The sequence below is a fragment of the Sus scrofa genome, chromosome 3 (genome assembly GCF_054392235.1).
Source record: "Sus scrofa isolate SSC_HxYL_T2T_F1_AM1 chromosome 3, Sscrofa_HxYL_maternal_Yorkshire_Landrace_v2.0, whole genome shotgun sequence".
In the NCBI taxonomy this organism is placed as follows: Eukaryota; Metazoa; Chordata; class Mammalia; order Artiodactyla; family Suidae; genus Sus; species Sus scrofa.
This window is the reverse complement of record NC_139385.1, coordinates 37,991,551-38,007,592: the sequence shown is the minus strand read 5'-3', so window position 1 is coordinate 38,007,592 and position 16,042 is coordinate 37,991,551. Positions and strand designations below refer to the sequence as shown.

At 50.8% G+C, this 16,042-nt stretch overlaps 1 protein-coding gene across 6 annotated transcripts in view; it reads right to left on the bottom strand.

Moving 5' to 3' along the window:
• Positions 1-16,042, bottom strand: part of LITAF (lipopolysaccharide induced TNF factor) — a 52,587-nt gene that overhangs the window by 7,770 nt on the left and 28,775 nt on the right. For all 6 annotated transcript variants that reach the window (XM_085017616.1, XM_085017615.1, XM_021086605.2 and 3 more), the window contains one exon: positions 2,308-2,532. In XM_085017616.1, the coding sequence (XP_084873742.1) occupies positions 2,308-2,527 (220 nt within the window). In that variant the 5' untranslated portion in view covers positions 2,528-2,532. The remainder of the gene's footprint in view (positions 1-2,307; positions 2,533-16,042) is intronic.

Below are 16,042 nucleotides of genomic sequence, written 5' to 3'. Positions count from 1 at the left end.
GGCTGCCAGTGGGTACGGAGGTTTCTTTCTGGGATGGTGGGTCTAGAATTAGTGTTGATGGCTGCACAACTGTGAATACGCTAAAAGCATAATCACTTCATATTAGAATTGTATACTTTATTTAATAATGCAGATTTATTTTAAAAGAGTTCCCCTCGTGGCGCAGTGGTTAACGAATCCGACTAGGAACCATGAGGTTGCGGGTTCGGTCCCTGCCCTTGCTCAGTGAATTAAGGATCCGGCGTTGCCGTGAGCTGTGGTGTAGGTTGCAGACGCGGCTCGGATCCCGCGTTGCTGTGGCTCTGGCGTAGGCCGGGGGCTGCAGCTCCGATTCGACCCCTAGCCTGGGAACCTCCATGTGCCGCGGGAGTGGCCCAAAGAAATAGCAAAAAAGACAAAAAAAAACCAAAACAAAAGCAAACAAAAAAAGTGTATAATGTATGGCCATTACATTATGCATACTTTAATTTTTTTTTTTTTTGGAACTGTATACTTTAAATATGAGGACTTTATGGTATGGGGATTCTATCTTAATAAAGCTGTTACTTAAAAAATGGAATACTAAGGAGCTCGCAACTATGATGCAGTGGCTTAAGAATCTGATTGCAGTGGCATGGGTCACTGCAGAGGTGCCGATTCAATCCCTGGCCTGGGGTAGTAGGTTAAAAGATCTGGCATCGCCGCAGCTGTGGCTCAGATTCAGTCCCTGGCCTGGGACTAAATCTCCCCTATGCATCTTCCATATGCCACAGGTGTGGCCATAAAGTAAAAAAATCAAATCACATAAAACACTAAAAAATTTAAAAAATAAATAAAAAGTGGAATAACAGAGTTGTTACTAGGATGAGATGAGACAAAGATGAGAACGAACCTCGTGATGTGCCTGGTACAGAGTGATCGGTCCATAAACAATGCCTGCATTTCACATGGGCTCCTTAACAAACCACAGTGCCCAAGGATAAGGCTGGCGTGTGTTTACCAAGCCAAGGGATTCTGGCCCCGTTCTTTACGACAAGTTGGGGGACCATAGCCTAGGGATTAAGGATGCCTCAGCCACTGCTGTGGCTTGGGTTACTGCTATGGCTCAGGTTCCATTCCTGGCCCAGGAACTTCCACACACCACGGGTGCAACCCAAAAATAACTAAAAATAAAAAGAGAAAACTATCTGAAAAACCTGTGCGGACCTTCCCAAACATCAGAAGAGCCCCTAGGGTGATGGAAATCACAGGGCCCCAAGAGCCGAGGGTGTTCTTTTTGTTTTCTGGAAAAGCCATTTAAGCTCAAAGCTCATCAAAAGATTACCTTCTGGGTTTTTTCACCTTGTCGAAATGCCATTTCTACCATCTATTATGTATTAGGGGGCATTAACTACCACCCAAAGCTAACCAGACTTAATACTCCTAGAAAGACCTCTCCCTTCTAGAAAAGCAATATTGAAGCAGAATTTCACACTTACAGGTAAGGTTTTTTTGGGGGGTGGGCAAGAATGAAATATTTATTAATCAGAGTATAATCTAAAGTCATGACCTTGTCCTTTTCCATCTCAAGGGGTTAAATTACTTGAGCACGATGACAACACTATTTCACACTTATCTCATGATTACGTATAGAATCTTAAGAGCCCCTGGATGTAGGTACTTGATTAGCCGCATTTTACAGATGGGGAAACTGAGGCACAAGGAGGTAAGGTGAACCCAGGCAGGCCCTGACTCACGGGCCCACTCTTGGAGCTGCATGTGACACTGAATTAGCTACGTACTTTGGTGCACCTGGGGCAGCAGGACGTACCCAAGGGCAAGACCACCAAGAAGGTGCTGGAAGGCGAGGGAGTCACCCACCTAATGGAGGGTTGGGCGTGGGTTTCAGCTGCCACTTATAGCAGCTTCCTCTCCCTTTCCTCCTCCAGCTCTGGCCTCGGGGCAGGGCATCTCCCTCCAAACCTTAGCAGGGAAGGTGGGGACCCCCGAAAGCAAACTCCCATCCCCAATTTCTCTGGCCTCTGTGGAATAAGTTCCAGAAGACTGGTTTATGTTGGACTTAAAGCTCATGTCAGGAGTTCCCTGGTGACACAATGGGTTAAGGACCTGGTGTTGTCACCGCATGTAGCACGGGTTCCATCCCTGGCCTGGGAATGGCCAGAAAGAAAAACAGATGTGAAATTTCAGGACCAGGGGGTGGGGGTGGGGGGACACTGAGCTGACTGGCTTAGACCCTGGGGCAAAGCACCTGCGCTGCTCCCCTGATTCTCTGGGGGTCCCAGGGTGGGGGGCCAAGGAGAGGTACGGGGGGTGGGAGGCCGTACATACTTGCGTTGGCATTGGGGACGGGCACTGGCTGGGTATAGTACCCAGGAGGATTCATGCCCTTTCCGTCCGGGCCAGTCATGAGCCCCGTGGTTGGCCCAGGCACAGGTGCTGGAGGCGTGGGGTAGTAACTGTTTACGGCCAGTGTCTCTTCATAGGACGGGGGCGAGGTGGGTGCCGAGGAAGGCCCAGCGGCCGCCTGGTAGGCTCCTGGAGCAGACATGGTACCTAAAGCGAAGCCAGAGGATTCCAGATCAGAAATGCAATGAACAGTTTATTTTCCCCTCTCTCTTGTCCACCCTGGCTTTCGTTTCTACCTGCCAAACAGAAAAATTGGAGGAAACAACTTGTATCCAGCCTTGCCAAAAGCCAGCGAGGGAGTTAGCATCCTTCCCGGACCCACGGATTACAACCTTAACCAGAGATTCCTTTCGTAAAAGGCAGATCATGACAAAAATCAGCAAGTCCTCAGGGGAAACAAACATCAGCCAAATGTGAGATGGTTTTTTTTCACACTTGAAAACCATCACCCAACCAAGACCTGTCTTTCACAGCTAGTGTTTTTTCTTTCCTTTTCTTTTTTTAAATGAACCACTGCAGTTTTGCCCAACAGTGTTCCAGGGGACGTAAAAGACAAATGCATTCAAAAGCCAACCACAAACGATGACAACGGTTAATACGGAGCAAAACAGGCCAGATGCCAAAAACATGTCCTGTTTGATGCCGCGCATCTGATGTCCAGAAACTTGGGGCTCAAAAGGTAAAAGGAATCTTGGGGCTAAAAGTCAAGAAATGGGCTGGTCTTAGGACGGGAAGCAGAGTCGGGAAGGGGGCCTGAGGGGGACCAGGCATGTTCTCCTTCTTCATCTGGGGGTGGTTACAGAGGAATGTCCACTTTGTGAAAATTCAAGTTGCACAATTAAGTCATGTGTTCTTTTCTGTATATACATCAATGGTTTTTTAAAAAGTAAACACAAACAGATGCATGCACACCAACTAGCGCCCCCCCCCGCCTTTTTTCTTTTATGGCCGCGCTGCAACATGTGGTGTTTCCAGACCGGGATCAGATCCAAGCCGCAGTCACGACCTCCACCGCAGCTACGGCAATGGCAGCTCCATGAACCCACTGTGCCGGACCGGGGATCGAACCTGCCTCCTGGCGCTGCACAGACACCTCCCATCCTGTTGCGCCCCAGCAAGAACTCCCTAGTTCTCATTTTTAAAAATAAGAATCAGAATGGCCAGGCACACGTGTCCTTTTGTGAAGGCAAAGAAAAGGTTTTTTTTTTTGCCCCGGCAGAGCTGTGCCTGCCTAGAATTACACCGCCTGGACCCGGGGTGTGTTCCTGTCTGCGGTTCCAGGCTCCGCAGCCCCTGGGCCGCTGGCGAAGGACACAGTGCCGTCCTTTGTCTGGTTCTGTTTTTCCAACGGGGCAGGGCTACCGCCGTGTGTTAGATGATCCACTGAAACCTGTCTCAGGAGAAACGGGGCTTGACGACAGTGGATCACAGTCGGACAGGCCTGCCACCGCTTCCCACGCACGCTACCTCCTCTTCTAGAACCCACAGAATCGGAGGCAGCAGTCCATTCTGCTGTGGGGAGAAGGGGAGCGTCCTGCGGGGACGCTGAGCCTTCCAGCCCGGCCTCAAAGAGGAGATTCCTCTATGGAAAGAGATGAAGGGGCTTTCCAGGGCAAAGACAGGCACAGGAAAATCAATCTGCAAAAAACAAAACCAATCAATAATGCTAGATAGCTTGGGGCTGGGTGCTTGAAAATTTCAAAAGCCCCTCAGAGATGTTCGGACCTCATTCTGTAAGCCTGTGTTGTCTGATGGAACCTTCCAGAAGGATAGTCTGGGCTGTCCAATATGGTCACCGGCAGCCCCATGAGACTGCTGAGCACTTGGAATGGACAGAGGATCTGAATTGTTCAATTATATTTAAGTAATTTATTATTATTATTATTACTATTACTATTTTTATTATTGCTTTTTAGGGCCACACCTGTGGCAAATGGAGGTTCCCAGGCTAGGGGTCAAATTGGAGCTATAGCTGCCTGCCTACACCACAGCCACAGCAACGAGGGATCTGAGCCTTGTCTGTGGCCTACACCACAGCTCACGGCAACGCCGGATCCTTAACCCACTGAGCAAGGCCAGGGATCGAACCCGCAATCTCACGGTTCCCAGTCGGATTCGTTAACCACCGCGCCACGACGGGAGTGCCTGTTTTTACTTCTTAAAATGTGGGTACCAGACAGTGCTACATCGCCTGTGTGGCTTGCTTTCTGGTTTTACGGGACAGCAATGCTATGGAGCAACGGGAGCCATGGAAGGTTACAGAGAAGAGGAAAGGCCCAACCTTGGACAGCAAAGACGAGGCAGAGCTGTTCCAGAAACACGAAGCAAAGCCCCTAGGTGTGGGCGGGTTGGGGCGGAGTGGGGTGTCTGCATTACCAGGCTACAGAAGGGTAACCACACATGGGTTAACAAGACCCTGGACGTCTTTGCGACACGGGTTCACGGTTTCAAACTGAGACTGACTTTGAAGCGCGGTTAAGGTATATGACTGTGTCAGTGTCCTCTGACACAACAGGAAAGGAAGGGGCAGAGGCAGGAGGCAAGACAGGGTGCAGACAGCAGCCCAGGACACCTCCCTACCAGGCTCCCCTCTGAGGCTGGCTGTTGTCCCCTCCCGGCCCGCGGGGGCTCCATCCCCACCCCCATCTGCGGCCTGGGCCCCAGGAGACTTCAGCCAGGTGACCTCTGAGCGCAACGTCACGGACTCACTGGCCCTTCCTGTCTCAGGAAGGGCTGACCCAGAGCTGCCGCCACGATGTATGATGAAAACTGAGTCACAGGAAAAAAAAAAAAAAAAAAAAAAACAGAAGAGCAAAAAGTATCGGGCGGCCAGAAAGCCTCAAAGAGCAGTTTGCCGTGGTTGCGAAGGGAGGGCTTTGGGAGGCAAAAGAGAGGGGCTTGGGGCACCCAACATTCTGCAGATAGTTTGGGTCAAACCATTGGCCCTTTCCCGCAAAAGGGAAGGAACCCAGCCAGAGGCTGTGTTGCTGAGAACTAATGCACAGGTGTTAGGAAGCTGGGGGGCGGGGGTCAGGAGGGCAACCTCCCGAGACATCTAGAAGGAAGGAAGGGTCTGAGCTTCTGGTTCTGGAAGGAAATTAACACCCCACCCCCGTTTTATGGACCATCATCAACTTTCTTGGGCTCACATCCTGTGTTCTGGAACTTCAGGACACTGCCTTTTGGGAACATTGCTTGTGGATCAAACAGCCCCATAAACATGCTCATAACGCTGAAAAGAACATGAGCAACAAGCGGGAAAGGTTTGAAAAAAGAGAGAGAGAGGAAAAAAATATATATAACCAGCTGCTTTGCAAGCTTTCTAAATAAATTCCACAGCCTGCCCTCCCCCAGGCCCCAGGCCCGGAAATGCCACTTCAGTCAGCCCATTTCTTTTTTTTTTCCCCTCCCCCCCTCATTTCTTTTTAATTTGGTTCCCCCAGGGGCAGGAGGCCCACCCAGCCACCCTTTCCGAAAGGATCTGTTCAAATGGCTTCCACCCACCCCTCACTCCTGCCACGTGAAACTCTTAAGAACAGCCCGAATTCGGACACAAACACACAGGCACAGACACACACACACACACACACTCTCTCTCTCTCTCTCTCTCTCTCTCTCCATCGCTCATTTTCCATCTGCATCACGCATCTGCATCACTCAAGAGCAGGCCACCTGTGTGCAAGATCCCATCTAATAAGACTTGTGTCCCTTTTTCTGGGACACCCTGGAAACCACAGGACAGCATCTCTGAGTTTAACAGAACAGCCAAGCCGCAGTTTTGCCACAGAAAGCACAGCCTTGAGAATCTTGGGTGCTTGGGGCGGGCTCTGCAGAGCCCTGGCTGCCATCGTTACAGGGAGCTCCGTGGGGGGAATAAAAGAACACACAAGGGGGCGGTCTCCCTCCCCCATCCCTCGTTGTTTTTAACTTTGTTATTAGGCCCTGAGAGTGGCTTTTCTCGACTGTCCATTTAAAAGGAGACATTGGGGTGTGATGATCATTATAATAATAAAAAATGCTAAAAAATTTAAAATTTCTCTAAGGTACTTAACAGAAAAAAATTTGATCTAAGGTACTTATCAGAAAAAAAAATTTAAAGTACATGCGGTAAAATTTGTTTTTGTTTTTGTTTTCTGTCTTTTTGCCATTTCTTGGGCCGCTCCCTCGGCACATGAAGGTTCCCAGGCTAGGGGTTGAATAGGAGCTACAGCCACTGGCCTACAGCCACTGGCCTACGCCACAGCCACAGCAACGCGGGATCCGAGCCGCATCTGCAACCTACACCACAGCTCACGTCAACAACGGATCCTTAACCCACTGAGCAAGGCCAGGGATCGAACCCGCAACCCCGTGGTTCCTAGTCGGATTCGTTAACCACTGAGCTACGACAGGAACTCCCAGGACATGCTGCAAAATTTGGTTGTGATGATTGCTGTACACCTATAAATGTAATAAAACTCATTAGTAAAAAATAATAATCTATCCGTTAGTAAATAAATAAATAAATAAAAAGAAAACTGCAATCTCAAAAAAAAAAAAAAAAACCAAATAAATAAAAGGACCCATTGAAGAGGATTCTCTATCCACCTGCCACCTGCCGCCACAGAAAAGAAGAAAATGCGAAGGGCTTTTCTGTTTTCACCATCTCAGAGTGACTCTTCTACTAGCTCCGTGCAAATTCAGAAAGAGGAGCTTCAAACACATTTTTAAAATATGGAAAACCTGACCGGGGCTGGCCTCATGGGCCTGAGACCCGAGGGGTCCCAGGCAGCCCTACGTTCAGAAGGGCCTGAGCTCCGCTGGACGCTGCCGCGGTCTTGAGGTTCCGAATATGTCCCGAACCAGGGGCGGGGCCCTGCCTTTCCACGCCGCCCTGGGGCCCAGTGTTCCCGAGCCACATGTGACCGCTGGTTACAGAAAAGGGAAAGAGGCATTTCTGACACACGAAGAGATGCACTCCCCATGCAGCAAGAAACAGGCTTAGACCTAGAAACTGGCCCAGGATCAGCTGCATGACCAGCGCCCCCTTTCTCATCTGTAAATATGCCAACTGGAATTCTGGGGGGCCTAGGCTAAAAACATCCCTTGTTCTTTTTTTTTTTTTGTCTTTTTGTCTTTGCTAGGGCTGCTCCCGCGGCAATATGGAGGTTCCCAGGCTAGGGGTTGAATAGGATCTGCAGCCGCCGACCTACACCACAGCCACAGCAACGTGGGATCCGAGCCGAGTCTGCGACCTACACCATGGCTCAAGGCAACACCGGATCCTTAACCCACTGGGCAAGGCCAGGGATCGAACCCGCAACCTCATGGTTCCCAGTCGGATTCGTTAACCACTGAGCCACGACGGGAACTCCAAAACATCCCTTGTTCTAGTCTCAGCGATTCACTGGATGAAAAATGTTCCCTTAAACGGGCAGTGAGAGCTAAATGTATATTTGTTCCTGGGCCTACAGACATGCGTCTGGGGGGGTAGCTCATTCACTGACCCTGGCATAAAACAAGAGTTCCCAATCTTGTTTTCATTACAGCTGCCTTCCCCGCCCCTGGCCATCCTGCCCCTAAGGAAAAAAATTAAATTATATTTAAATTCAATTAATTGATTTAAATATAATTTAATTCCTCCCTAACAAGAAAAACTTAAGACTAAGAAATAAGATTTGGCTGGGCAGGGATGCGTTTGGGAGAGCCACACGGCACGGTGCTATCTCAGGCTTTGGTTCACCTACCTCTTCCTTCCCCCAAGAACCCATTTCCACTCCCTTGGGTTCTCACGGAGCACCCACTGTTTGGAGAGAGGTATTCGGGCCCAATGAGTTTCCCAAATCACTAACATTTCTTCATTTGATATTTCTAAAAACGTGTCCCCTCTCTTCTTGGTGTCACCAGCGCAGTCATCGAGTGCTGGGATCCCTTACATCTGAATATTCGTTTCCGGGCAAGCCCAGCTTTCTCTGATTTAATCTCATGAGTCACGGCAGAGAGAAGGGCAAGGGCGGACTGGGTAAGGGTGATCAGCCTGGGATGCTGCTTTCTGCTGTACTGGAGCCAGGCGGGGCGGGGCTGGCCTGGCTGGTGTCCACTTCCTCCTGCATTGGTCACTCCTCCAGGTCTTTTTTTTTTTAGGGCTGCACCCTAAAAAATACGGAGGTTCCCAGGCTAGGAGTCCAATCGGAGCTACTACAGCTGACAGCCTAAGCCACAGCCACAGCCATGCCAGATTCAAGCCGCGTCTGTGACCTACACCACAGCTCATGGCAATGCCAGATCCTTAACCCGCTGATCGAGGCTGGGGATCGAACCCACATCCTCACGGATACGAGTCAGATTCGTTTCTGCTGCACCACAACGGGAACTCCTCCTCCAGATCTTGAAGATGCTGCTGAGTCCTCCCACCCCAGGAAGCGAAGGGTGCTTAGAGGTACCAGAGCCCAGAAGGTTCCGGGCTGAGCAGAATCTACAACTCAGTCGCACCCTTGCTGCTCTGCACCCCATCCGCGACTCATAACTGCATTAAGACGAACCTTAACGGGCTCTTCCTTTACTGCAGCCGGGCCTGTGATTCACACCCCTACACCTGTCACCCCATGTCCTTCCCACACTCCCGAGTTAGGAATTCTTGTTTTTGTTTTTTTCTTTTTAGGGCTGCACCTTTGGCATATGTAAGTTCCCAGGCCAGGGGTGGAATCGGAGCTGCACCCAACTACCACCCAACTTAACGCCGCAGCTTGTGGCAATGTTGGCTTCTTAAGCCACGGAGCGAGGCCAGGGATCAAACCCACATCCTCATGGATACTAGTTGGGTTCTTAACCTGCTGAGCCACAACAGGAACTCCCAGAATTCCTGTTGTCACAACCCAATTTACAAATGAAAAAAAGGACCCAGAGAGGTTGAAACACGTGTCCAAAGTCACACAGATGGGGTGACAGGACTGGGATTTGAACCCATGCCCATGAGAAGCTGGAGCTCTTTAGAATTCACCACACCACTTCCCAGGCCAGGAGATCCAGACACAATCAGCAACCTCATTCTGCACACCCTGTCCCCCAATGCAGCATGAAAGGAAAATCAATTCTCAGTGGAAGCAACACATCGGAACCGCACTCCCCTCTCAAGACCGGTCACCTCTCTTTCTCTCTGCCTTCCTAACACTCCTGATGCTGCATTTACACAGACTTTCCCACCACACACACACAACCAAGGCAAGATTTAAAAATACCTGCCCACGCCGGACTGCAACTAATTTAGTCACTGAGGACTTTGCAAATCAAAATGATCTGCTTCCTTAGTAAGAATCAGGAGCGCAATGATCAAACAAATGTAAATATCCACAGAGATTTTCCTGCTTATTTGGGGGAGACAAAAGACGAAGGGGAGATCTGAGAAGTTCTGAGATGCTACGTTTGTCTAAAGCAACAGTGTGGGGCTGGGTTATCTTGGCCCAGGGAGGAAAAGGCAAAGGCCACTCCAACTGCGTCTCAGAGCAGCCCTCGCTCTGCTTCTTAACACTGCTCTGTCACAAGACAGGAGAGGAGGTCCCACTGTGGCTCAGGGGGTTAAGAACCTGACTAGTATCCATGAGGACGCAGGTTCGATCCCCAGCCTCATTCAGTGGGTTAAGAATCACTACTACCGTGAACTGTGGTGTCAGTCGCAGATGCTGCTCGGATTGTGTGCTGCTGTGGCTGCGGCGTAGGCTGGGAACTTCCATATTCCGTGAGCCACTCGAGCGGCCCCAACAAGAGAAAGAAAAAACAAAAAATAAGGAGGAAAAAGCCCTTGAAATCTTGGAGCAAAGTGACACTGACAGGTGACACTATCTTCACGCCTTGAGCAGAGGTGAATGAATTTCTCCTGAAACCTTGAGACGCAGGAATAAGCTCCGGGTCACTTTCAGCAGCAGATTTGTTCTCAACAAGTCTGGTCTAAACAGTCTTAGAAGGGAGTTCCCGTCGTGGCTCCGTGGTTAACGAATCCGACTAGGAACCATGAGGTTGTGGGTTCAATCCCTGGACTTGCTCAGTGGGTTAAGGATTTGGTGTTGCTGTGAGCTGTGATGTAGGTTGCAGACGAGGCTCGGATCCTGCATTGCTGTGGCTGTGGTGTAGGCTGGTGGCTGCAGATCCGATTCCACCCCTAGCCTGGGAACCTCCATATGCCACGGGAGCAGCCCTAGCAAAGACAAAAAGACAAAAAAAAAAAAAAATCTTAGAAGCCTAGAGATGGCCGGCTGACCAGCTTGATCACTGATAAAGTGGTTCCAAGACACCCCTGGGCTGAAACTTGAAAACATGATGCTAAATGAGAGATGTTGGATGCAAAATCACTGTAGACGCCATCCATTTATTATTATTTGTATTTTATGATTTTTTTTTTTTTGGCCACCCTGAGGCATATGGAGCTCCTGGGCCAGGCATCAGATTTGAGCCACAGCTGCAGCAATACTGGATCCTTTAACCCACTGTGCCAGGCCAGGGATCGAACCTGAGTCCTGGTGCTGCAGAGATGCCCCATGATCCTGTTGCACCACGACTCAAACTCCGACTCTATGTGTTTATACAAAATGTCCAGGACAGGGAAATCCACACAGACAGAAAGCCGGTTAGGGGTGGCCAGGGGCTGGCGGGGGAGGGCGCCGGGAGGAAATGGCTGCGAGTTTCGTTGTGGGGCCATGAAAATGTCCCAGACCTGGACAGAGACGACGTGGATGTCGAAGTGTCACTGAGCAGTGCACTTTAAAATGGTGAATGTTATCTTTATAAAAAGAAAGAAAACAGGGCAGTGCTAGAAATCTCTTGTCGACACATCACCAGCCAAAGCCTACAATCTGAACCTCCAGATCCACCACCAGCCTTAGGTCGACCCATCTGGCGGCCTGTTTACCTAAAAGCAAGACAGACACCTGGGGTCTTTCTAACACCCCCCACCAACGTGCCCCTAGACTAAGGTGACCAAAGGTCCTGGATTCCCGGGACATACTGGACCCTCGCCCTCCCCGCCCCCCGCCTCTCACTTCACCCCCTCCTGAGGCTGCTGATCTTTGACTGCAGTCCTTGCAGCCTTACTCAGATGTCCCCAAACCCGGTCCACACGTGCTCTGTCCCCTCTGCCCCGTTTCCTTCTTTCCCTCCAGCTCTGCACATTCCTCTCACCTCTCACTTCCCAGTTTGAGGAACACCTCCTCCAAGAAGCCACCTCCGGCCTTCCCAGGAGAGGACCGATTCCTCCGGAACCTCTCTACACAGGGCAGAAATCAAGGGTGCAGGGTCGGGAGCCAGGCAGCCTGTGGTCACATCCAAGTTCCCCGGGGGCACACCTTTGGCGCCTCAGTTTTCCCATCTGTAAAATGGGCACACTGGCAGTTTCTTCCTCATAAGGCTCTTGGGAGGATTAGATGGATCCACGTGTGAAAACGACCCAGAGCCACGAGGGACATGTATGTCCTTGGCCCATGTATGCTGTCTTTAATACGTGTTTCTCTGCTGGACTTGTCACGCACGGGGCATCTGTCTTTTCTTGTCTGTCCTCCTAGCCAGTTTGTGGGCCTTGTAAGGACAAGGATGGAAACAGATTAAAATCTGCACCCTAGCATCAAGAACTAAGCTCAGGAGTTCCCTTCGTGGCTCAGCAGTTAACGAATCCAACTAGGATCCATTAGGATGCAGGTTTGATCCCTGGTCTCGCTCAGTGGGTTAAGGATCCAGCATTGCCGTGAGCTATGGTGTAGCTTGCAGACTCGGTTCGGATCCCCCTTTGCTGTGGCTGTGGTGTAGGCTGGTGGCTGCAGATCCGATTCCACCCCCAGCCTGGGAACCTCCATATGCCACAAGTGCCACCTTAAAAAGCATAAAAAAAAAAGACCGAAGTTCAAAGCATCATGGGTGCTTCATAAGGTGACCCACTGTCAGAGGAGTTTCCCTGGATACAGGATTTTTTTGATACTCAAACTGGGAAGGTCCCGGACAAACCACAGCAAGCTGGTCACACTGATGGTCCAACAGATGTTTGGAGGAAACGATACCTATGCATGAAAAGGGCACCAAGACCCATCTTGGGGGGCGGCATCCAGATTTGGAAGCAGACATAAATGGGAGGGTCTTAACCCAAAGAATCTCAATTTATTTTATTTTATTTTATTTTTTGTCTTTTCTAGAGCCGCTCCCGCGGCATATGGAGGTTCCCAGGCTAGGGGTCTAATCAGAGCTGTAGCCACCAGCCTACACCAGAGCCACAGCAACGCGGGATCCGAGCCGCGTCTGCGATCTACACCACAGCTCACGGCAATGCCGGATCCTTAACCCACTGAACAGGCCAGGGATTGAACCTGCAACCTCATGGTTCCTAGTCAGATTCATTAACCACTGTGCCACGACAGGAACTCCAAAGAGCCTCAATTTAGAATCCGACAAAAATAAAGTTATTTTAATCAGAAGATGTTACTAACAAGAGAGCTCAGTAACAGACGGCCTCACGGTTTAGTCCAAGGTAACATGAGGATTCGGCCAGAGCGGTGCCAAATGTGCTCCAGAAATGGAATCACTTAAGTGGGTCTGGAATCCTTGGTTTGCTCCAGGATTCCTTGGTTGGGGGGGGGGGTATTTCTCAACAGGGCACCCTGGGGTGTCACGGCCGATCAAGAGGTGGGTGGAAAGGACCTGAAACAGGAAGTGTGGCGGCAACAGACACAAACAAGATAACATCAAAAGAAAAAAAGCCTCAGCCTCCAAACCTCAAGATCGGTTCATTTTTACTTTTCGACACAAGTCTCTGAGGCAGCTCGCTCTGCAGAAGGCACCCCTGGATTTGGCCGACATCCACTCCCAGTCCTGGCTGGGCTTTCGGAAAAGAGTGAGGAGGGGGCGCTTCCTGCTGCTGCATCATCCATCCAAGATCTGGACACCTCGCTGCCACCGGTGCAAACTCAGTAGTACCTGTCACTCCACAGTCATCACTGGTCCTTGGCGTGGCTCTAAAACCACTTGTCTTACACCAATGGTGTGTCATCCATTCTCCAGAAACAACAATCTGTCTTTCTCCACAGGTGTCAAGAAAATTCAGAGGCTCTAGCGAGCTCGTACGCGCGTGATGCCAGCAGCCGCTGCTGACATGTGTGGACAGGAAGGGGTGACAGAGTTCCCACCTTTGCAGACACCTTACCCTCAGTGCTTGTTTATAACTGCCAAGGGTGGAAGGGGGACTCTTGGTGGCTAAAGGACTTAAAGAAGTCTCAGGGGATTTTTCCTTCCCACCTCCATCCCTGTCAGGTGAAATAAGCAACACAGGGTCCAAAAGCAGAGGACAAGGACAGAGAGGTAACGCCCGGCGCTGAGAAGTCTCCTTGAGCACTTGTACAAGACACACTGGCTGCACAGCCGACTCCCATCAGGAACGGAGCTGGTAGGAAAGCGAGGCCGTGGCCACTGAGCTTAGAGATGTTACAGGTGGGACGTCCCTGCCTGGCGCCCAAGACACCATCACTTGTGGGCTTTTTGGAAAACCTGCGTGTGTCTCCTGATACTTGCAAAAATGAGCCAGCACCACTCGCCACTTGTCAGCAGGAAAGGCGTGAACCACGGCTTGGCTGCTGAAAACCCAACAATGATTCGGAGAAAAGAGAAAACACGGGAGCAGGTAGGGCACGGAGCGGAGCAGGGAACAAAAAAAGGCCAAAGAAAGACTGATAGAATTTTCAGGAAGGTCAAATGTTTCAGAGCAGAAACTTTGGGGAGTTCCTGATGTGGTACAATGGGATCAGCAGATTGGTGTCTCTAGAGCGCTGGGTCGCAGGTTCAATCCCTGGCCCAGCACAGTGGGTTAAGGATGCTCAACTCCATATGCTGCCGGGTAGCCAAAAATTTCATTCATTCATTCATTCATTTAAAAAAATGATCATGGAGTTCCCGTCGTGGCGCAGTGGTTAACGAATCCGACTAGGAACCATGAGGTTTCGGGTTCGATCCCTGGCTTTGCTCAGTGGATTAAGGATCTGGCGTTGCCGTGAGCTGTGGTGTAGATTGCAGACGCGGCTCGGATCTGGTGTTGCTGTGGCTGTGGTGTAGGTTGGTGGCTACAGCTCTGATTAGACCCCTAGCCTGGGAACCTCCATATGCCGTGGGAAGCAGCCCTAGAAAAAACAAAAAAAGATAATAATAAAAAATTTAAAAATGATCTCAGGCTCTCAAAGTCTGTTGAGTGATGAAAGGAGAGACCTTTGAACTTGAGTTCACAGGGCCATTGAGTTGCAGTTTCTACTTGCAGTATTTATTGGGTGGGGCGAGCAGAAACTTTGGAGCCAGACTTCCATTATTCAACTTCCAACTCCGGCCACTTCCAGATTGTGTGAACTTGGGTGAGTCGCTTCATTTCTCTGTGCCTCAGTTTCCTCATCTGGAAAATGGGCTGATAATCGCAGCTACACCCCATGGGGTTGCAAGCAGACATGCCCAGAACACCAGGCACGTGGGTCACGGTGAAAGCAGTTGTAATTACTCACACAGACGCCGAGTCCAGGGAGGGGGGGTGTCACTTGCCCACAGGGACACAGAGGTTTCACAGCCAGGAGGCAGGAGGACGCAAGCACAGTCCCCATCGAACCACGTGCTGGGGCCACCACCTTCGAGACTTGACGTGTTTATCCAAACACCCTGCCGTCTGCCCCTCCCCCCACCCACCCACGGTGCCCCCTCGGTGTCCACAACCCAGTTCCCAGAGCACGCTGCCTTAAAGGGCACAAGGCGCTATGCAGGTGTGACCATGTTAAGGCTCTTGAGATGAGGAATTTCCCAGGTGGGCTCAGGGCAACCCCAGGGGGCTTTAGAAGAGGCCCTACTGGCTTTGAAATGGACCCAAGGAGCCATGACCCACGATGCGGCAGCCGCCAGAATCTGGAAAAAAGCAAGAAGATGGATTTTCCCCTAGAGCCTCCAGAAAGAAGGCAGCAGCTTGAGTTTCACCGAGTGACACCCATGCTGGACTTCTGACCTCCACGTTGCACGACAATAAACGATAATAACCCTGTTACTTCAGCCTCTGAGCTGGTGGTAATTCTGTTACAGCAGCAGGAGCAAAAGAACCCACCCCTGCCCCCCAGCTGGGTTGCCCCACCCCCACTGGCCTTGCAGATTCTCAAGGGGACTCTCCCCCACCATGGTGGGTGCCCCCAGCAGAGACCTGAGCCCCTCAACCTCTCATCCTGGCCCCCAGGCATCTGTCTGCCCCTCAGCTCAGAAGAAGCCCTCCTCTGACTCAAACTTTTTTTTTTTCTTTTCAGGGCCGCATCCACAGAATATGGAGGTTCCCAGGCTAGGGGGTCGAATCAGAGCTACAGCTGCCAGTCTACACCACAGCCACAGCAACACCAGATCCGAGCCGCATCTTCGACCTACACCACAGCTCACGGGAACGCCGGATCCTTAACCCACTGAGCAAGGCCAGGGATCGAACCAGTAACCTCATGGTTCTTAGACTCATTTCCACTGTGCCACAACAGGAACTCCTGGCTCAAACTTCACTTGAAGCCAACGAGGGTGGCCACCCTGCCACATCCTGCCATGTCCCAGGGGACTCTGCTCCAATGAATGTCCCCTCCTGCCAACCCTGTGCTCGGCTAGCTCCTCTCCTGATCTCCAGGCTAGTTAAAGCCTTTCTTTATTAAAACAA